This window comes from Astatotilapia calliptera, chromosome 16, assembly GCF_964374335.1.
Source record: "Astatotilapia calliptera chromosome 16, fAstCal68.1, whole genome shotgun sequence".
NCBI classification, from domain to species: Eukaryota; Metazoa; Chordata; class Actinopteri; order Cichliformes; family Cichlidae; genus Astatotilapia; species Astatotilapia calliptera.
In genome coordinates, this window is record NC_137437.1 from 31,159,572 (window position 1) to 31,181,711 (window position 22,140).

Genomic DNA, 22,140 nt, shown 5'->3' on the forward strand with positions numbered 1-22,140 from the left:
ATGACCAACCAAACATAATGGATAAACCATAAACTGATGAAATCAGTGACTGTAAACAAACTTTTATATAGTAATTTATGGAAGTTTGTTTGCACCAGTTTTGAGTTATGTATCTTAGAATTTCAAGTTAACAGATAGCAGAAAATATGAATTAATTTTTTTTTTTTAAATGGTGGAAACAAGCATCTATAGGCAATTGTTGAATTACACTAGCTAGATTAAATTATGAGTTAAAGGTGATAAATTATTTATGACTAGCTGATAAACTGCTTGCTAACAGTTTGCTAACATTAAACCATTATGTTGCTTTTGAAGCTAGCAGTTAAATTGGCATTATGACAAAGTATCAAATTAAATTAAATTACTAGAAATGTTGATAGGTTTTGTTAAAGTTATACCAAGTGGTTAAGCTGTCTAACACTTTTAACTGACAGTTAAAATGGTTAGCTAAACGCAATGGGTGAACCATATACTGTAGCTAACTTTATCTATATTCTTAGGCAACATTTGACATTTAAGATTATTATACCAATAATAAAATAATTTACAAACCTTTTTAAAAAAAAAAAAATCAAACAGTTCAAAACACAATTAATGAGCCATAAAGTGTTGAAATGTGTTTTGATTTTGATTCTGCTGCAAAGGCAACTTTTTAAATACCTTGGTTAGTAGCTAAACTAACAAACTAAGAGTAACACAATCGATTAACACCTGTTATATTAATAGCTGAGACTGTTAACTAAATACAGTACATAAACCACAGAATGTATATCTTTAAATATATTGCTAATTTAAATCATAAATTAAAATATGTGTACTTTGCTAAAGATACAGTTAGCAGTTGTTCCTGTTAATTTTTCCATATTATGTACTGGGGTATATTTGTCAGGGGCAAAATCTTAGTACATTCATTTTTTTTTAAATCAATTAACACTTATTTTATTTTCTGTCTTTACCTTAATAAGACATTTATTTTGTCACTCTCTACATTATTGGCTTACATACCATTTATTCACTTTATTCACTTTTAGTCACTTACAGTTATTTATTCACCTTTCAGTCACTTTAATTTTAAAACTGTGTAATTTTAAAACTGTATATTCTGTGTATTTATTATTTCACTCTTATTGCCTGTTCTTATTGTCCTTATCTTCATCGTTATGGTGCCTTGTTGTTTGTTAATTGCCCCTTGGGAATAAATAGTCTTCTGATTCTGATTCTGTTTTTAATTTTCCAAATTCTTCCCTGATAAATAAAGTACATCTAATCTTACCTTATAACAAAAAAGCTTATGAAACGTAGAATGACTGATTAGGACAGAACTATACAAAAGAAGTGGCACATTTAAATAGAAAAGTTTAATAAAATTCTTGCTGAATAAAAATATAAATGCAATACAATAAAGAGCAAATAAAAACTCTAACCATTAAATAAACATTTTGTGGTATGACACTTTCTGCATATGTAACAAAATGGCAGAGGGTGGGGAACTTTTAAATACAATTAAAACATTATTTATTATTTATTAATTTGAAGTCATAAAAGTGCCCCGTGTATTTCTTACTGTAGCCCTCCTATCCAGCAGGGGGCGCGTGTTAAACGGAGTGGTGCTGACCGAGTGAGGAGCAGCGCTCAGAGGTGAGAGTTCACTCCGGTAAAAACATGGTTGAACACGGGGATATCCGCGTGGTTCACTGCGGCGGCAGTAAAATAAACTTCAGGGATCCTGTGATAACCCACGACTCCAGGTGAGCGAGTGTTTTAATCTGCCGATGTTTCATATTTAGTGGAAAGGTCTCGCGCGGTTTGTGTCGTTTGTGTTAGCCTCAGAGCTGAGGCTGTTAGCATTAGCTTGAGAAGCTGCTGGATGTTCCTGCTGCTGTTTACAGCATAGTATCAGCAGCTCGTCTCAGCTCCGTGACTCTGACTGAGCCACAGACCAAGACTGAGCTGTGTCCCGGTCCCTACATGTTTGTTTGATGTTTGTTTCCTCATATTTGTATCGCTGCAGGTTCCTTCTGTGCGCCTCCGGAGAGGCTGTGAAGGTGTTCAGCACCTCCACAGAGGAGTGTATCCACGAGCTGCGGGGTCACACCGGGCTGGTGACAGGTGTGCTGCTCAGACCCTCAAACCACTTACAGGTACAGTCACCTCTCCACCTAGAAAAACGACTTTTTTCAAGACGTCTTTATCCAGAAACTCGCTGATATTCATTTAATGTTAGAAAATACAGGAAAAGCAGAATAGCTGCTGAAGCCACTTTTTCTTTACGTGTAATTATTTATTTATTAAGTTTAGTTCAATCCCCCAGCTCTGATCAAACAATAATCAGATCTCTTTTTATTTTTTTATTTATTTACTTACTCATTATCCTCATTACTCACTCTGTTGGTTCAGGCCAGAGGCAAAGTAAGTAAACTCTTGATTTTCTGTTCCTGAAAGAGCCCTAACTTAAACTCTGAGTCAGTTACGATTAGTGGTGCAACGGATCCAAGATCTCACGGTTCGGATCGGATCACGGTTTTAAGTCAGGGATGGGATCAATTTTCGGCTCAGCAAAAAAAGACAAAAATTTAACTTGCCATTTACTTATTTAGGTATTTTTTGCCTATTAAAAAACATTCAACTCAAGACTCATTCCTCGCAGTTATATAAAAACAAATTAAGGTGCAATATAGGGCAGTACAGGTCTTTGTATCTACCACTCCGTGGTAATATAATGAGCGGTCACAACGCTTTCTGTTGCCCTGGAGGTCCACCCATTAGGGCAACAGAAGATGCCTGGGACAGTTCAGGCATAACTTTAGACTTTTCGTGCTCATACATGCTTGGAACGATCTGATCACTGAAGTGGACGCGCAACAGGATATCATAGCGTGGCTCAAGCACGTTCATCATAGTTTAAACCCCCTTGTTTTACACAACGGAATACGGCCTCACGTCTGCAGCTAAACACTCCAATAGCTTTTGTAATAGCTTTAGCCTGGACGGATTGGGCAGCAAATGGCGCAAACTCCTCTGCTCCTCCTGGACTGCTAGCACTGGCCATAACTATGGCTTGACAGACTGACCACGCGTACCATGCACATACTTTTTTTCCTTCTTTTTCGAATCTTCGGATCACGTGTGTGCCAAACCGTGGAGTGGGATCGGTCCGGATTACGGATCAACGGTGATCCGTTGCACCACTAGTTACTAGGGCTGCCACGATTTGTCGACTAGTCACGATTACGTCGACTATCAAAATCGTCGACGACTGATTTAATAGTCGACGTGTCGTTTGAAGCTTTGTAAGATCGCAAAAGACGCAGGAATAATAGCAGGATTTAAGAGTGTAATAACGGACTGAAACAGAAGATGGCAGCACTGCATGTACAAGGATGCCAGCTGCCGTTAAACCCCGAAGAAGAAGAAGCAGCTGTGTCCCAGAATTCATAGCGCGGCCCAGCTTAGTTTCCAACAATGGCGGTAGCTAGTTAGTTTTAATATTACTCTTATTATTCTTTCTGGGTCACAAAATAAACGTTTAACATATTTTCAGGCGAGAATGTAGCTGTGTAAACCTCAAATATCGGCTCAGTTTATCAGGACACCACATATTTTCAAAAGCGCTCTGACGTTTTTGGAGACCACTAGCTCGAGAACACCGGACTCCCGGCAAATTGTTTTCAAACCCACCGCCGTCTTTCGCGACTCAGGTTAAATATATATGAGTCACTTAGATAAATTAAAAATGTTGTTGTTTGGCTTTTTTTTTTTTTTAGTATTTTATTTGTTCCTGAGTAAATCGGTTTGGCTGAGATTAAAGTTATAGTTTTTACACAGCTGAATAAACGTCAAGCAGACAGCTGATTATCAGAAGTGTGAGATGCTGGAGAATATACTCCGGTGTCCTGTTATATTTTAGATAGCAAGGAGTTTATTAAACTTTACCGAAACAATCTGCAAATTTCATTAAAATTGAATAAACTATCATCTTGTCTTTATTTTTAGTTAGCACCTTAAAAGCTTAAAGCTGTAAGCTAATGATAGTTATATAAGAGCAGATGCTGCTGGTGCAATAAGCTGTAGTTTTACGTCCAGTGGATGATGATCTGATTAGTCGACTAATCGCATAAATAATCGGTGACTAGTCGACTATCAAAATAATCGTTTGTGGCAGCCCTACTAGTTACCATGGAAATTGAGCCTGGGAACCATTCCTGGTACCTGACTCCTTCCCTCTTGCTCCTCATACACTCACCTGCTGCTTTATTAGGTACACCTTTGGACCACCTTTTGTCTTCAGAGCTACCTTACTTCAAGGCACAGATTCAAAAAGCTGCTGGAAACATGCCTCAGAGATTTTGGTCCATGTTGACACGATAACATACAGATGTGTCTCTTGCAAATCCATGATGGAAATGGCCTGTTCCACCACACCCCTCAGGGATAACTCTGGGTTTACTGAGCTAATGCTGATCAACGTTTCTGGGTCCAAAAAGTTGGCTTTTAAGACTTTGAGTTTGTCCATCCATCCATCTTCATCCGCTTTGTCCGGGGCCGGGTCGCGGGGGCAGCAGCCTAAGCAAAGAGGCCCAGACCTCCCTCTCCCCAGCCACCTCCTCCAGCATATCCGGGGGAATACCAAGGCGTTCCCAGGCCAGCCGAGAGATATAATCTCTCCAGCGTGTCCTGGGTCTGCCCCGGGGCCTCCTCCCGGTGACTTTGAGTTTGTTAAACCTCCTTTTTAGCAGGACCCTATTTTTTTCCCTCACTTATTTTTTAATTGTTTTTATTCTCTGTATTTTTCTTTTTATTATTATTGTTTTTGGGTTGTTTTTTATATATATATATATATATATATATATATATATATATATATATATATATATATATATATATATATATATAAAAATAAATAAATACAGTTCATTGTTATGTCTCTCACTGTGCTTGTGTTGTGCTGCAGGTTTACTCTTCATCACTAGATGGCACTCTCAGACTCTGGGACTTCACAGACGGGATTCTTATTAAGGTTGGACGTTGAGTCTTGTTGTTTCTCTCCAGTCTTTTCTGTCACTGTGGATCATCAAACTCCAGCTGCAACACACACTTTCCTATTTTCTCTGTTTATAAAAGTGAAATGAAGGGTTTATTTATTATTAGGCAGCCCTCAAACAGAGTGAGCAGGGCACCTGTGATCAGTCTGCGAACATGCAGATGATGCAGATCCTGTTCATGATAATAAAGGAAATGTGTTCTATCTTCTGTGCTTTGACTGCATAACTGAATTTTCTTGAGCTAACAGAAATTTTTTGCATTAGTTCTGAAAGATTTCCTCTCGATGTCCTTGTGGGTGATTAATTTAACTAATTATATATATTTTTTGTAAATGAACTCTCATATAAATGAATTGTTTCACCTTAAATTAGCTACAAAACATGGAAATTCAGCAGAAAAAGGAGTAGAGGTGTTTATGATGAGGTTTGTGGGTCCAGTTTAAGAGCCCATGTTTCCAAGATGCATGACAGCTGTGCGGTCTCTTCTAGACTTGTGTCATTGGATACCCAATCTACTCCTTCTACGCCTCTGCCAAACATGAAAACGTCATCTTTATTGTTGCATCCATGCCGAGTGACAAAAGAGCGGGTAAGTGTGACATCAGAGCGCCATTCAGACTCCATTTGTGAAGTAAAGTTTCTAGAACTCAGTGTGAATCTGTTGCACCACCGTCTGAGGGGTAAAGGAAGAGTCCCCAAACAAGGTTTATTAATAAAGTGTGATATTTATTTAATCGCAGGCTACTGCAGGGTGACCCAAGGGGGAAAATAGCAGAGTGATGCTTCTCAGGGCAAGAAGTCAAATATTAAGAAAAAACTAGCCACGCAGATGCCTGTATATGTCATACCTCTTCATGTTGAATGTTATTGCTTGTTTTGGAATAGTTTTAATGTGTTGGAGTCACCAGGTCGTCCTCGAACCAGCTTTAATATGTGGGAAGAAGAAGGTTTTTTTAGAGGTCACTGAATGGGAATGTGTGAAAAAGGCTGATTTGTGTTTGCAGAGCGTTTCCAGCTGGTTGCGGTCCATCTGCCACAGAGTGGAGATCAAATGGTGGAGGCTCAAGAACTTTCTGCCGTACTCAGTGGCGTCAACCCCAACCCAGCAGCCATCGCCTTTGGCAGAGGGGTACGTACATGCCGCCACAGCTGATACCAAGAACTGACTACTTCGACTTAATCTGTCAGGAACTTTAGTTTGACAACTGAAGTTTCTCGAGGAAACGGTATTTTAGAGGGGAGTATATGAGAGAAAGCTAATGCTTCTTCACTGCAGATTATTTTAGTGAATCAATGATCAGCTGTTCCCAGTGCGTCCCTCGTCCTCCATTAGCTTTCAGCTCCTTCGTCTTGGACTGCAGCCTGTGTTCTTTGCTAGCCCAGCACCACATGAACCAGTTCTTCCTCTGCTACAGGCTCTGATTGGAGTGACTCTACAGCTAATCACAGAACTATAAAAACAAGGACAACTGTTGCGAGCTGCATCCCAAAGTGTAGAATGATGTTGGAGTCGGTCTGACTGCAGGATTTTTTTTGGGGAAAGGTGCTGGGTGGTACTGAGGCTGGCAGGGAAAGAACAAGGCAGTGAGGAGTGGAGGTTGAGGTAACAGGCTAGCAGCGCTGCAACTTTCACAATAAGAGCCAGGGATTGTCCACTAGTCAATGTTGTCAGAGAAAATACAAATTATTAAAGGACCAGACTTTGGTGACATGAATGTGCCAAAGAAGTCTGCCTGAGGAAGCAGAAATGTGGAGCTTGTGCACACTTCAGGGTGTTATAAGTCCAAAACTCTTTATCATTGTACTTCACTGTGTTTAGCAGACAACAGTTCAAACGTTACTTCAGACTGAAGTGTTTTAAATCCAAATGTGTCTGATGCTTATCGCCTGCTTTAATCTTCACAGGGAGAATTTATTGCTTCAGTGAACGACTTGCAGCTGGAGGTCTATTTCTTCAAGAAGCAGAAGTCGTACAGGTGAGAGTGAAGATGGTCACTGGAGGTGACTTAGATTTTTAAAATTCAGGCTCCTATTATTTATTTCTCCTGTTCCAACGCTGAATGATTATTTTAGAGTTTTGTTTAAGGCTTCAGGCCGCTCTGAATGCTCAGTTTCACACAGGAGAAAAACGTCTCTTATGTGGTCATATCAGTTGTGTTCTGTTTGAGAGGTAGAGCCAATCAGGCGAAAGTACTTCAAGTGTCAGAGATTGTATATTATTTAAACTTTTACAGCTGCTGGGCTAGATGTTAATTTTAAAAGGTTATCGTGTTAGTTTTATTTATTTATTTTTGTCATGGAGAGAAGCAGTGCTGCTGTCACACATGACAAAGGCCATGTTGTGTTGGCTGATGTTCAGTAACACCAAACATCTGTCCTGGTGCTGGTTTTTAGGTTTTTCCTGAAAGAAGACAACAAAAAGGGTGGCTGGAACACATTCACATGCGTCGCCTGTCACCCGAAAGATGACTGCATCGCCACGGGACACGAAGACGGGAAGATCCGCCTGTGGTGAGGGACCTCGACTGAAACAAACGCAGATTATCGATGATCCAGATCTTAAACTTCTGCTGGTCGCTGGTTTTGCGTTGTAAAACTGACATTCCTGCTCATCCTTTTAGGAGAAACTTTAACCACAAGAAGGAGTACACGTACTCCACTCTGCACTGGCACCACAGCACCGTCAGCTCGCTTTGCTTCACTCCAGAAGGTATTCATAGCTGTATTATAGTTATTACTTAGTTCCCACGATCGTTAGGAAGTCCTTAATAGTCTGAAATTGAAATAACAATTAAAATGCCATCAAAATATCTTATATTATACCTTTTTTGTGGGTATTAAATTTGCAGAAGTTGTGAGAGTCAGTAGAATAATTTTAAAGTTGTTTGCTTAACTTTCTTTGTGCTCCTTTATTTTTAGTAACTTGGATCAAAACAGTAGGGGTGATATTTATTTATTTATTTTTAATCAAATTATCAAAAGCACAATAAGAAAAGGAAAACACATCAACTAAACTCTAAAAAAAGGACTTTCTAAAAGTAAAAATATTGTAATTTTCTTGAAATCATCCATTTTTGCTAGTTTTTTTTTACAGAAAGTGTAAACCAACTTACTAACACAGCAAGTTCCACATGTATATATTCTTCCAAGGAACAAGGAAACAAACAGAAATCACTCCTCTGTGTGTTACGGTTTTAGTTATGTATTTATTTTGTATTGTCAGGGACCAACCTGCTGAGTGGAGGTGTGGAGTCTGTGCTCGTCCAGTGGAGGTACAACCAAGAGAGCGAGCGGGACTTCCTGCCCCGCCTGGGTGGCGCCATCACTCACATCACCGTCTCACCTGATGGATCGCTATTCTGTACCTCACACAGTGACAACAGTAAGGAGTCTCAGCCTGCAGGATTTCAATGCAGATACGCACAAATTATTGTCAGTGAAATTCGGTGAACATGGTCCATTCTTTCAAATCAAGTCGTGCACCTCTCAGATTTCACTAAATTGATTTCAGAGCATTTGAGTCACTCAAATAAAATGCAGTTAAACGGCTCAGGTTCCAAACTCATTTTCTGCTTCAGCGATTTTCTTGTTTATTGAAGGTTTTGTTTCCCTTCCTTATAGAGATCACCATCATCCAGAGTTGCGTTAAAGTGTCTGCTGTCATTCAGGGCCTGGTCAAAGGTGAGTACATACTGTAAGGTGACTTTTGAGCATGATGTATGTATAAATAATAAACACTAGTGTTAATTTAAGATGTGCTTTATTGATCCCTTCATTATAGAATGTAAAAGAAAGGAAGGCAGTGAGACAATAATTCTTTGCTTATTTTCTAACACAACACAAATTTTTAGCATCAGTAACACTGCTGAGGTGTATCTGACACTAAAAGTGATCCTAAAATGTGCGTTTGCAACATGTTTTTGAACCTGCCTGAACATGAGCATGACTTTGAAATGCCATTGTTGGAATTTGTCACACAAATTGAAGCAAAATAAAGAATTGTCGCCATAGTGCTGGAAATTAAGTGAAAGAGCTCAGCGAATGACAGTTTCAGAATGATGCCGTAAGGAGTTTAAATATAAAATAAATTCAGGTGTGAAGTGGAAAAGATTTCTGCATCGCTCGGGATAAACATGCGGTTACCACAGTAACTGCGTCAGCTAACGGAGGAATCCAAACAGTGTGATTCAAATTGAAAAGGGCTGTGACGAAACGATACCACATTCGAGTCCATTTGCATAGGTGTATTCCCACACAGAGTGAAGGATTATGGGTACACAGCCTACACAGACATCCTCCACTAAACCAGCAGCATGAATCTCAAAGTGGATAACGCTGCGTGTAGGTGGAGTGGTTGGAACAGGAAAGCTGAGTTCACCATGCAGAGAAAACATGGCACAACAGCACAACCAGCAGACAGTGGAGATGACAGTTAGCAAAACACAAAAACATTCCTTCACCACAGCTAGTGCAATCCCAAATTTTCTCTCAGTTTAACATCTCATTGTCTGCTGGAAAAGTCCGGAAGCTAAGCACGGACATCAGTGTTCCCGACGGTCATAAATAAGGTCACTAAACTCATATTATTTCACATTTCTCACAATGATCGCTGGAACGGTCACACACTCAATGTGGTGGACAGCAGTCAGGTAATGTGCGCATGATGTCACATGAGAAACCACCACACTGAAGAAAAACCACAAGTAGATTTGAAAAACAAAGTGCAAACCAATTAACTTTATCTTCACATAAAACGCAAAAAGAAATAGAAATTTACTTTGTTACCATGATAAAGGTGTTAAAACAAAAGAAGCACCAAAAGAACCCATTTGAACAAATGCACCAAACAGGGAAAACCAGTAACTGTTATTGACTGGTGATGTGAGACTGGAGGAAATGTAGTTTTAAAAAAAAAAAAGTACCTTTTGAGTTTCTTTATGCATTCATCACCTGCCAATAATGTGTTTTCATAATTAATGACATAAGTTTGTATCAGAAAGAAATAAAATAATGTCTTAGTATGTGGGGTTAATCCTCCTTAAACCTGTTTTCTTGTTCAGGCGACAGCATCAGGACAGACTTGATGATGGATCCTCGCAGCAAAGCTCTGGTGCTAAACGGGAAACCCGGACATCTGCAGTTTTACTCGCTCCAAAGAGACAAACTGCTGTACAATGTAAGCTCTCAGCAGGTCTCACACACGGGTGGATTTGAAAGTGTGGAAACTAGGTTAACATTGTCTGTTTCTCCCACAGCTGGACATCGTGCAGCAGGAGTACATTCATGAATCGGGCCTACAGCAGTTCGAGGTGGTCAAAGCGGCGTTTGACGCCTCTGGCTCGTGGTTGGCGACGGTGGAGGAAAGACATCAGAAAGCTGCTGAGCTGGAGCTGAACCTGAAGCTGTGGGCTTTCGATGAACAGACGCAGAGGTACAGATGTTACAGCTGTTTGTCTGTGGGCTGCAGGGTCAGTCAAGGTTTCTCTTTCATGTGATGAAAATAGTGTAACAATAACCAACCACACCCCTGTCACATGCAGTTTTGTGCTGAACACGACCATCTCGGCCCCCCACGACGCCCAGATTACCGCCATGTGCTTTTGCCAGCCCACCGACAGCCAGACCACCCTGCTGGTCTCCACCAGCAAAGACGGACACTTCAAAGCCTGGCAGCTCGCTGCTCCAGCCCACACAGAAGGTACAGACGGTAAGCAGTCAACCGAAAAAGCCAACCACCTAAATTCTCATAATATTAACTGTTTAATGGAGGTTTTTAAGTTTCTACCAGTGTGCTTTTCAGAACATCACGTTGAACATGAGGTTTAAACCAAATTAGGCTTGCTTTTCTTTCCCCTTCACACAGTAATTCAGCTTATGTCTGTCTCTCTCTCTTTGTTTCCTCTGACTTGCAGATGAAGGTCCTTCCTGGTTATGTGATTTCGTCAGTGCCTATCACGGCCTGGTGCCCGAATGCTGCAGCTTCTCGGCTGACGGCTCTCTGCTAGCCGTCGCCTTTCAGGAGGTGGTGACCGTGTGGAGCCCCTCCACCTGGGAGCTCCTGACAACCCTGTCGCAGCCGCCGGGAGCTGTCAGGTCAGCGCGTAGACTCATACAGAACGGGTCAAATATCAGCACCGTCACGGTGACCGGTTTAAGCTTGTAGCGTTAGTTAACCCCGTCAAGTCTCCTCATTCCTCTTCAAAGAGCGTAGACACACACAGAACGGGTCAAATATCAGCACCGTCATGGTGACTGGCTTAAGTTTGTTACAAGTGAATAGTTTGTTACAAGTTATTATCAAAACTTGCACAAGTAAAAAGCCAATAAGAGGAATTCCCCGACACATCTGTGTAAACCTGTTTATCAGGTTTAACTGGTGAAGATGCATCTCTTCAGCTGCTGCCATCAGTCAGACAGATATTTCAAACAGACGCGCTAAAGTTAGAGCTGTAGGCTGACAGACCAGTTGTTGAATTTGCCAAAATTTGAATTTTTTTCAGATTTTTTTGCATTATTATAGATTAAGCCGTTAAATAATGTGTCGTAGTGTCATAGAGGGTTTAATAAAGTATTTAAAAAAATTAACTGAAGAAATGAGATAACCAAGTTAAAGTCCAAAAATGTTTCCTAAAATGTCAAAACCTCAAACTTCACAAGCAGTGACATCGCGCTCTCATTATTTTCCATTAATTTTAAGTTAAAAAATGTCAAATTGAATGTGTGTTGTTTAGTAACGATTCACCAAGATCAGTCACACTCCATGTGGTGTTATAACCACACGTTAAAGATGGAAAAGTGGTCAGCATCACTGGCGGGGCAAATTTCACTGTCTGACCAGCTGTGGTCGCGCCCTCGGGCGAGAGCAGGGGGCATTATCCTCGTAGCTGAGAGGTTTGCTGGACGAGGATTTGTGTCATGGTGCTTTATTTTCAGTTCAACCATTAAATGACTTTCTCTGAAAGCGGTTTTAGAAATAAGTGCACCATGTGTGCTTGTAACCACGGTGATGACACTTAGGTCAAGGCTTCAAAATCAGGGCTTCACAAATTAGTATGCATCAGCGCTTTGGCTGTGTCCATCTTTTATATACAGTCCAGGTGAGTACGTAGTGTAGAGTTTTTGTTTTAGAATAGAATAGCCCTTTATTGTCACTATACATGTTATTCACAGTGTTTACCGCTTGACAGTAAAACCTGTGCAACTCGAGCAACAGTGGACATTTGGCTAAAACGGGGGATGTGCTCCAACGTTCACTGCCAGCAGCTGTTCTGAATGAGTTAAGCAGGTTTTCCCGACAGAAGTTCAGAGCTTTGTTTCTCAGAGCACCGAAGGATTTTTAACCTTGTGTGCAAAAACGAGCACTGTCGTTTCGTAACACTGCTCAAGTCTCCAAAAATGTTGGCACGTTTCCCCCTCAGCTGACAAGAGGCCCACAGAGGTCACTGAGGACGTGAAACTACTGCTGCTGGTTTCTGTACCACTTTTTTGAAATAATCCCCGAAAAACAGAGTCAGCTTTTAGCACGTTTGTAGGAAAAACAAAAAGAGATGACTTGCATTAAAATGAAGGAAACAGAATGTTAAAATCACTTGAATATTCATTACTGGACATTTATTTTTGTTTCCTCTCACATGAATCTCAGTTTGTCTGAACTTAAAGTGCGTAAAAGCCTCTCTGGCCAAAAAGTCAGTCACCCTCTGACAGCTTTCTTTAAATAAGCACACAGTTTCTGTGTAATTTCAAATTCAGATGTGAAGAGACGGACAGATGTTTAGACAGCTGCCCGTTGCTACCCCTTACATAACCACCACCTATAGATGTCCAGAGCTGAGTCACCAGATCTCAGTCATTAATAATGTTTGCCCTCGCCTGCTGAGGGATAATTATAATTACAACACTTTACCTCATCTGAGTTACTTTAAAAGGAAAACATTTGTTTTTATAATAGGAATGTCTGTTTGTGATTTTCTGTGCTCTTAGCTCTGAGTGGGTCTTTGCATGTTCTCATTTCAAGTTCCTAAGTGCAAAAGCTAATCCTGAGAAGTATGCGTGGTGTGAGGAGCTGGTTGGTTGGGAACTGCACTTCAGATTGTTTAACCACGAGATAAATAAAAAGGACCTTTTTTCCCCTCCATTAGTGATCTTTGTTTTGGGCGACTGAGCTGTTCCAAGTATCTGCTGGGAACCACCGCCAGCAATCTGCTCTGCTGGAACCTCCTCACCTGCTCTTGTAAGACTTCCCCCTATGTACAGACATGCTCTGTGCAACTTAAAAAACTATTTTTATCCCAAAAGTCTGAACAGATTCTAACATATCCTTAAAACTTAGGCTCTCAGATATGAGAGGTCTGTTGACTGGTTAAAAAAATTGCATGTCTCCATCTGTTTTTCCCCTCCATGTCTTCCTCTGTGTCCGATTTGGCAGTGGAGTGGACCACTTCCATGGATGTCAGGCGGCTGGTGGCCGACCCCCTCTCCGAGAACATGGCTGCCTTTTGCTATCAGAGCGGATCCACTGACCGTAAGCTTCAGACCGTCCACATTAAAACTGCACAAAAGGCATCTGAGAACTCTAACTTGATTGGCTCATAGTGGTGCTGTAACCTCAAGATTGGACCCAACAACGAAGTCCAGTTTAATTTGACTCAAATAAAAAGGCCACTCTGGTTCCTCAGAATCAGAGTGGCCTTTTAATGCAGAGTTTAGACACGAATGAGGAATTTGTCTTTGAGTCGTTGTCCAAAAAACAGTCGTATAGATTGGTATATATAGTGTATGCATTTCCCTCACAACAGACAGACACACGCACACAATTAGAATGCATACTAGCTACCTGCAGATGTAAGCATGGAAATTAAGAAATCTCGCAGAAAAGAACCAAACTGTGTTTACTCACAGCAGCAAGTCAATATGGAGGACCGAAAGTCCCAAAATAAAAATAAAATTGTAGTAGTACTTACTTTTCAATAATCCCACCAATGAAAAAAAGAAAAGATCAGATATGTTTGGCTTGATTAGTAAATTATTCTGCCACCAAATTCATCAAGAATTGATATTAAAAACTAAATGTTTAAGTAAAATGTGACTTAAACATATATTAAACTGAGGGTTTTATTTCATTTTTAATTAATCCCCGATTCATTTTTACTCATTTATTTGGAAGTTCATTAATTTAATTATGTATATATTCACCAATTAACAATGGGAAACTTAATTAGCAAGTTAATAATTAGCTGTATTTATACAGTCTTAAATAAATGCACAGGCAAAATAAAATTTTAGCCCACATTTAATAAATAAAAAGACTAAATGTGATTTTTATGTTATTTTTGATGTATTTAATGACAGGTTAATACATAAACCTAATTGGTAACTCATCCAATAATGTGGAAGATAAAGGTGCTGTCCACACACACTTTCTTTTGTGACTTTTTGAATCGTTTTATATCACTGTTTCTCTCTTTCCTGCTTTCAGTGTTTGTGTTCAAGCCCAGCGAGCCTCGGCCACTGTTTTCCCATAAGGCTGTGTGCTCGGGGAAGGTGACTCAGGCCGTCTTCGCTCCCAGGGAGGAGATGCTGGAGAGCTGCGAGGAGAGCAGCCAGTGGCTGAACCGCTCTCAGCTTTACTTCCTCACTCAGCAGATGGTAAACAACATTTCAACTTCTGCTGAAGAAAAACAGAACGAGAAGTCGACATAAATGCTGCTTATGTGCCGGGTCGGCCTGTTTTTTATTGGCAGGGAGAGTCGGTTTAAATCATAAACACTGCTTTTTATTACTGTAATATAAAATATGCAAGTATATTCAAGGAACTCTGTTGGATTTGAGTCTGAAAGAAAAACTCGTGAGAGTTGTGAGTGCTCTAAAGCGAGCGCTGCACCTACAGGTTGTTTGGCACCTTGCTTTGTTGCTAATTATAAGGTCAGTCAGGTCACTAAAGGCATGGCGTGTCTTGCAGGAATGTCATAGCTCAATAGCTCAGCTCTTTTAGAACCCCCCCCCCCCCCCCCCCCCGGAGCCTGAAGAGTCTCTCTTCTAATTTTAGGACAAAAGATGAGACCTTTACATATGTGACATTCCTACACCTCCATCTGACTGAAGGTACAGGAGCGGCTGTAGATGTGAAAAATTCAGCTTTACAGTCCTCTGAAGGTGCTTTAGAGGTGCTTCCAGTATTTCCAAGGGGGAATAATGAATGTGGCAGGCACAGGTGTTTGAAAGTTAAAGGACAAAAATGGCTCCAGAATGAGTCCCAGCTTTACCGTCCTGAGTTTTGGTGTCTGCTCAAACAGCTGTTTTTTGTTGTTTTTTTTCACTTTCCAAACTGACTGACAATCTGTAGTGTATCTGTGTAAAAGCTTCGTCCCTGCGGGACTGAACCTGAACTAGTTTCCACAGCACTGAGAATCACTCTGGACTTAGTGGAGAGATAAGATACTGGCCGTTTATCCCTCCCGGGTTGCAGATGACCTCGTAACTGATAGTTTTTGTAAACATCCTTATCTAAACTCAAAGTGTCTGCAGTGAAGAATTAGTTTATACAGTCAAACCAAAGGAAAATTATTTGATAAATAGTTTATGAAACGCTTTCATCGTGATAGAAATAAGTACTTTATGCTGACTGTGGACTCTTCCCTGCAGGATCTTATGACATTCACCACCAAAGCCGAGGAGGACAGGCTGCTGGCATCCAGCAAACAGGTGAGCTCCTCCCATTGGTTTTGCACCAAACATTTGGACTTTTATTTGACCTTGTAACACATTTTTCACTTTAAAGTAAGGACCTGCCCACACACTTTGATCTGATTGTTTTTATGTTCAGAGCTTGTGTGAATTAGGGGTCAGTGCAACCACAATAATAGACTTGCTGTTCAGAACTTCCTGTTCCAAGTGCTGGGTGGTGTTTATAAAACAGCAGTGAGCTGGAAAGGTACTGCAGAGGGTCTGAGAAGGTTTTTACAGTAAATATATTATTTAGGTAAAGTTTACCTGAAATATTTTCTTATAAAACAAGAAACTGAACCAAGGTGCAAAATTAATCAGAGTTATTCTTAATTTTCTGTTTGGAGAAAAGCTCAGAAGAATCAGTGAAAACACAAGGAAGGAAATACTTCGTCTTCAGCCTGTGTGCAGCTGGGTTTAAATGCTTGGTTGGGGCACAGAGGAAGATCTTGAGATTCTGAAATGAGCCGTGGAAGTCTGAAATTTAGGAATGGTCGTTTTGCAGTTTCCCACGCACACATTTTACTTTGGTGGGCCGCTGGGGCTAATTTTAGCATTTATTATTTAAGTAGACACTAGAGAAGAGAGGTCTGACCTCTGGCTGTTGAAAGTTCAGTTGCTCTTACTGTCTCCTATTTTAACCACCAGCGATGACAGTCCTCCTTTTGCTGTGAGGAGCTCCTGCGAGCTCCTACTGAGGTGGAGGACTCAGTAGGATTAAACAATGCTAAAAGTGTGTGGGGTAGGATCTAAATCTGTGGGAAACAGCTAATAAAGAGGCCCGTGCAGTCTCTCCATTAATCTCCACGGTTTACCATGGGGTGACCAGATCCCAACATGTGTGGGGTATGTTAGTAAGACGTGAAGCACGTGTTCGGTTTAAATATGACTGTTACAACTCCCTCACTGAGTAAATATTGTAAGAGGAAGCCAAAGTTCAGTCTTGTGTCTTCTTAATGTTTTCTCTTTTCATCCTAATAAGGTTTAAGTTGTTGAGGAGGACAGAAGACGAATAAGCTGAGTAGTTCCACATAAAGCGGGACACCTGGCCTCACAAAGCCTAAACATGATGGAGATTAACCCTAATCTGGTCACTGGCCACCTGGTAGAGGTTAAATTACCCAGGATGCTGCATACTGGGAATGTTTAGTGGTTTTGAGCTATAGAGAGACCAGAGTTGATACCTGAGAGTGAACAGTGAAGTAAAACATATCAAATAAAAGTCAAACTGTGAGCTGGACTGAGGATTTGTTCCATTTGTTTTCTTCGGGAAGGAACCCGGAGGGTGAAAGAAGTCCGTTGTTCTTATCTGAAGTTACAAAACCCTCCAGTGAAAAAGCCATCTGTTGATCCAGCTCCTTTCCCAGCCTCAGATCTGAGAAATGCTCCTCTGCTCTCAGTTTCTCATTAATAACACGTTTCTTGCTTTCCCCTCTCAAGCTTGTGATTGACGACAGCGTAGCCATGACGCCTTTCTATCTGCTGTTGGGGAAACACAGACAGCAGCAACAGGAGCATCAGGACTCCGACAGCAGCCTGTGGGCGGAGAGAACGGCGCTGCCGCAGACCTCTGCCTCCATGAAAGAGGTTGGTTGGTTGTCCCTCCAGGGATCCCGTCCCTTTTGTGCTGTACATAACCACAGATGATGGCGTTTTAAGACTTCATTGTTGTTGCTGCTTTTTCCCTTTTTTTCCCAGCTCCTGCAGACCCCAGCTCACGTGCTGCCCTCCACCTCATACCTGTGCTCCATGTTTGTTCAGTCTCTGCTCATCTCTGTCTCAGACGCCAGGTCAGTAATCCAGCTTTTACTGAATAATTGTTGAAGCCGCTGCAGTTGTTTGTTTCCTACTGAGCGTATACACAAGATGTGATCAGACCTAAAAAAGTCAGAATCCATAACTGGTTTAAATTTGTCAGATTTTCGCTCAAGATCATCTTCCCAGGTATCTGCAGACAGCTTCTGGCGTGGCTGCTATTTGTAGATCTCTCAGTGAAACAGAAAACACAAAAAATGCATTCAGCAAGCAGGGAAAAGGTTTTAAAAACGATCCACACATCAGTTTAAAATAAATCAACATCAGACTTAAGTGCAGCACCCAGACTGGAATACAGACTAGACATGATGTAAAAGTGTAAATATTTATAAGAAAGATTCATAATGAAAACCTTTGAGAAAAAAAATGAACATTTTTTCCTGGCGAAACTTTAAAATGAGATGCCAGGGCTCGGTCTTAAAAGGCGAGAGACTGGGCAATATTAGCATTAAGAGAAGATGATAAAAGATTACCGTATTTCCCGGACTACAAAGCGCACCTGAATATTAGCCGCACAAGCTAAAATCAGGGGGAAATCCTGTTTTGTACATACATTAGCCGCACCTGACTAAAAGCCGCAGGTGTTTCAATGTTGACTTATCATATGTAAGAGAATATGCACAAAGGGAATTGTCAGGAAAGAGATGGCTGTTTGGAGACACACCCCTTTTATTAATATTTTGAAAAACAAGTTATGGGTACATATTTGCACATGTAGTACATAACAGTAACCTACAGCACACCAGAAAAATAGATTCGGACTACCTTTTAGGCTCAGGTGCAGTGACACGGCTTTAACAAGAAAAGTCAGTCATTCACCATCTTTCTCTTCTTCCTGCGCTCTAAAACCACCAAAGTCCTCTTCTCCAATGTCGGAAACGAACAGGCTCAGGATGGCTTCGTCATCCACTCTCCGCTTCTCTCCTTCGTTGTCACTTTCAAAACCAAAGAAATCCTCGTTGTCAGTGTCAGAGTCGAACACCCTCTGAAGGGCCGTGGCGGTGTCCTCCTCTTCATCATGCAGCAGTCCAGCCCTTCAAAATCCGTTGGTGATCGTGGATGTTTTCGCACTTTTCCACGCTGTCAGAATCCACCGGTGGAGTTGAGCATAACTTGCTTTTCGCAAGTTTATCGCCGCTCGTCATCCACGACTCCCGCTGAATGCGTAGCGCTACTTTGAAGTTTGTTTTTCACGCTACTTCGTACGGCACTACGTTGCCTCGCGGACGGACATGTGACTAACATACCACTCTTGAACCCCGATCCTTCCGCCAGGCAACGTAGTGCCGTACAACAGCGGAACAAACAAAACAAATCGTCTTACGATATCACAAAAATCATGGAAAATCCATAGAAAAGCCGCACCTGACTAAAAGCCGCAGGGTTCAAAGCTTGTGCAAAAAGTAGCGGCTTATAGCCCGACATTTACGGTATTCAAATTAGAGTTTTAGATTTTCAGACTCTTTTAAGCCTCGTTTGGTCTGATGATCTCAATGTGGATTAAGAAAATATAATTGAAACTGAGGCTTCACATGATTCAGCAGCACATGTGAAACTGAGGTCTGTTTATCTCTAAAAATATGCTGAGTCACATTGGTGTTGATAATTTTTTTGGGGGGGGATTTTGGTGTTCTCGTGGCCTCAGGGAGGAAAAGGCACATGCAGAAGAGGAAATGGAGAGCGAGAAAGAGGAAGAGGACTCTGAGGAGGAAATGGAATCCAGCAGGTCCAAACCGGAGCTGGCGGCGGCAGCGGCGACAGAGTCGGACACCCCCGCTCTGACAAAGGCTCAGGCGAGAGAACTGAGGAGGGTGAGGAAGCTGGATCACAGCTGGCTCGCAGGCCTCCTGGACTCCTAACCAGAGCCTGTACGAGGTTTCCACCAGCAGCTCGGACGTTTTCTGTTTTATACCATTAAGTCAAAGTGGGCTTCTTCCACTTTGTCTCCCTGACTGGAAACAAATCTCTGTGCAAACACAAAGCACATATTTGATTACACAATCCTCAAGTCATTATTGGACAAGTTTATGACATCCAAACAATGGAACCCCTCCCAGCTTTTCCTCCGCTGTTGTACAGCGAGCGCGAGTTTCCACCAGTTTTCTTGCCAAAACTCTGGACTGAATTTTTGGTCTGGATTCTTTTCAATCCTCAATTGTTTTGTCTTATTCTTTTTTTCTTTTTTGGAAAATAAATATTTGTACCAAACCAGAGTTCTGCTGCTTCTAGGTTTTTTTTCACTAAAGCATAAAAATATTTCCTCTTATCTGTTCTCTCAGCATGTTTTCATGTATACAAAAAGCTGCAGTATCTGCTGTTTTTGAGAAATGTGACATTTCCACTGTTGATGTTCCAGCTGCAGAGAAGCATCCCCGCCATGCTCAGCATGGTGGTTTCACAGCTTAAGTACTCCATAAGTGACACTATGAATAGGTGTTGAGTTGATCTGATTCTCCTGAACTTATGAAGCAACAAGGCACCAAAAAAGCACAGGATTTTGACCCACGTTTGTGTGCTTCAAAGACCCATAACTATGAAAATATTCACAGTATGAAAGGAAAGTTTTGGCTCCATTAAATATAATGAAGTTGCTGAGAATCCCGACTTCTCTTTAACCATCCAAACGTCGCTGCTGTTTTAGTTTTCGCTCTCCGTTTACGTCCAAAGTTATAGTAGAGCTTTTTTTTGGTTGTTTTTTTAACTTCTAGTGTTTTAGAAGTCGTCCCGTTATAACATGGTTTATCGTCTTCATTATCTAACACACTAATCCAGACGGGTCATTTCATCAGGAAGTAGGATTTATTTATTTATTTTTCTCTTTGTTTTAACTCCATTTTATTTTGGAAAACACTTATCTTTCCGGGGAATCTGGAAATTGTAGCTACAGTTATAACCTTGGCTACACTCCTCAAGTAAATGATGGATTTGGGTTTTTTTGTTTTGTTTTGTTTTGTTTTTTAATATAGTTTCCAAGTTTATATGACTTTCAGTATCTTCAGAGTTCAAGCTGTTTTCCATTATCAGTATAATGAAGGGTAAAGGTCATATATGTAACTTTGGTTGTATATGCTTGTGAACCACATTCAGTTCTGCTTTCACAAAGGGTCACAATAACTTGTGACCCTTTTAGTGATGTAAAGGTTGAATAGCTGACGCATGGGCACTGCTGTTGTTTTTGATCAATGCCCATATTTTTGTGTGACCTCCAACCTTGAAATGTCTGATTACTGCTGCTATAAGGTTTGTTCGCACTCTTGAGTCCTGAAGTCTTGAGTAAGCTGATTTCAGGCAGAGCTGCTGGTGTTTTTTGGGTTTTTTTCCCCCCAGGATTAGGGATGACGGTGCAGTTTCACATCAGCATCTTTCAGTTCCTTTCCTGATCAGGTGCTGCTGAAAAATTATCTGTTTCTTTTCACAGTAACTGATCAAACCGGGTCATTCTCATCTAGTCGTAAGCTTTATCCGTCACCTTTATTGACTCATTATAATTGAGGGATTGTAAAGCTGAGCTGGTATCTGTAAAAACACTTTGGCCGCTGTGACCGTGTCATTATAAATTTGACCTAAACTCCAGTACAAATTCAGTGTAATATTAATACTTTTACAGTATAAACCAAATCCAGAAAATCCCATGAAGGCTTTGTAAAATATAAGTGAAATATAATTTAAAAATAGAATGAAATGATTTGCAAATCTCATAAATCTCCTGGAGTGATTCATAATAAAATACAGAAAAGAATTATACAAATCTAAACTGGTAAAATGTACTATTTAAAAACAAAATGAGCTCATTCGTTTTACAGTACTGGAGAATCTTTACCTTGACAGTATAAAGTGCCATGAGGAGACAATTGTGATTCATAAATAACATTTCCTGGAATAGTTCCTGTGCAGGTATAGTGACCGTTAGGAGGAAATCACGGGACATTACCTGGAATCAAATTATGACTTTTTGTTTTTCTGAGCTTAAAAAAATATATTTTTGTTTTAGCTTAACAGATTTTTTTTTTTTTTAATGCTTTAGGAAATAAAACTTTCTGTCTTGCAAAGGGTAATACAAGATACTTGATATTACCCTAATGGCTGTTTGCTAATCTCAAAGCTATCAATAGTTAGCATAACATCAAAAAAAGTTTGGGTGGGAAAATTTTCCTGCAAAACTTCCTGCACAGATACAGTGATTCTTGGGGGAGAATGTTTTTCTTTTCAACCCATTAACATGAGACCTGGTATCACTTCCATGTCTGTTTGCTAATTACAAGTAGTTGGCATAGCAACTGCCGACAGCTTTCCCCCCCATAAAACAAGATAGCTTTCTGGTGGGAAAACGTTCCCTCGGATGTCTCTGCCAGTTACAAAAGTATCCACATTTGGAATGCTAACTGCTGACAGCTGTAAAGCGAAATATTTTGAGAGTAGGAAATTGTTCTTGCACAGGTAGTGATTATTAAAAGGAAGTAATAACATTACCTAGAATCAAATTATATAATCTAATCATTGATGAATCCAGGTGATCATGGAAGAAATGATAGTTTAATATTTGACAAATTTAGTTTTTGTA

General features: G+C 40.6%; 1 protein-coding gene across 2 annotated transcripts; it reads left to right on the forward strand.

Annotated features, from left to right (window-relative positions):
* Positions 1-1,593: 1,593 nt before the first annotated feature.
* wdr75 (WD repeat domain 75) lies at positions 1,594-19,792 on the forward strand. 2 transcript variants are annotated; one of them, XM_026145115.2, is made up of 21 exons: positions 1,594-1,748; positions 2,012-2,141; positions 4,952-5,017; positions 5,532-5,631; positions 6,047-6,171; positions 6,948-7,018; positions 7,437-7,553; positions 7,664-7,752; positions 8,266-8,424; positions 8,664-8,723; positions 10,103-10,218; positions 10,298-10,473; positions 10,583-10,749; positions 10,955-11,135; positions 13,181-13,272; positions 13,468-13,563; positions 14,518-14,687; positions 15,684-15,743; positions 17,205-17,351; positions 17,463-17,554; positions 19,225-19,792. In XM_026145115.2, the coding sequence occupies exons 1-21, from the start codon at positions 1,663-1,665 to the stop codon at positions 19,436-19,438; spliced, it is 2,514 nt and encodes an 837-aa protein (XP_026000900.2). In that variant the 5' UTR covers positions 1,594-1,662; the 3' UTR covers positions 19,439-19,792. The 2 variants fall into 2 exon arrangements, with proteins under 2 accessions (XP_026000900.2, XP_026000902.2); XM_026145117.2 differs by having other exon boundaries at positions 10,583-10,740.
* Positions 19,793-22,140: the final 2,348 nt, after the last annotated feature.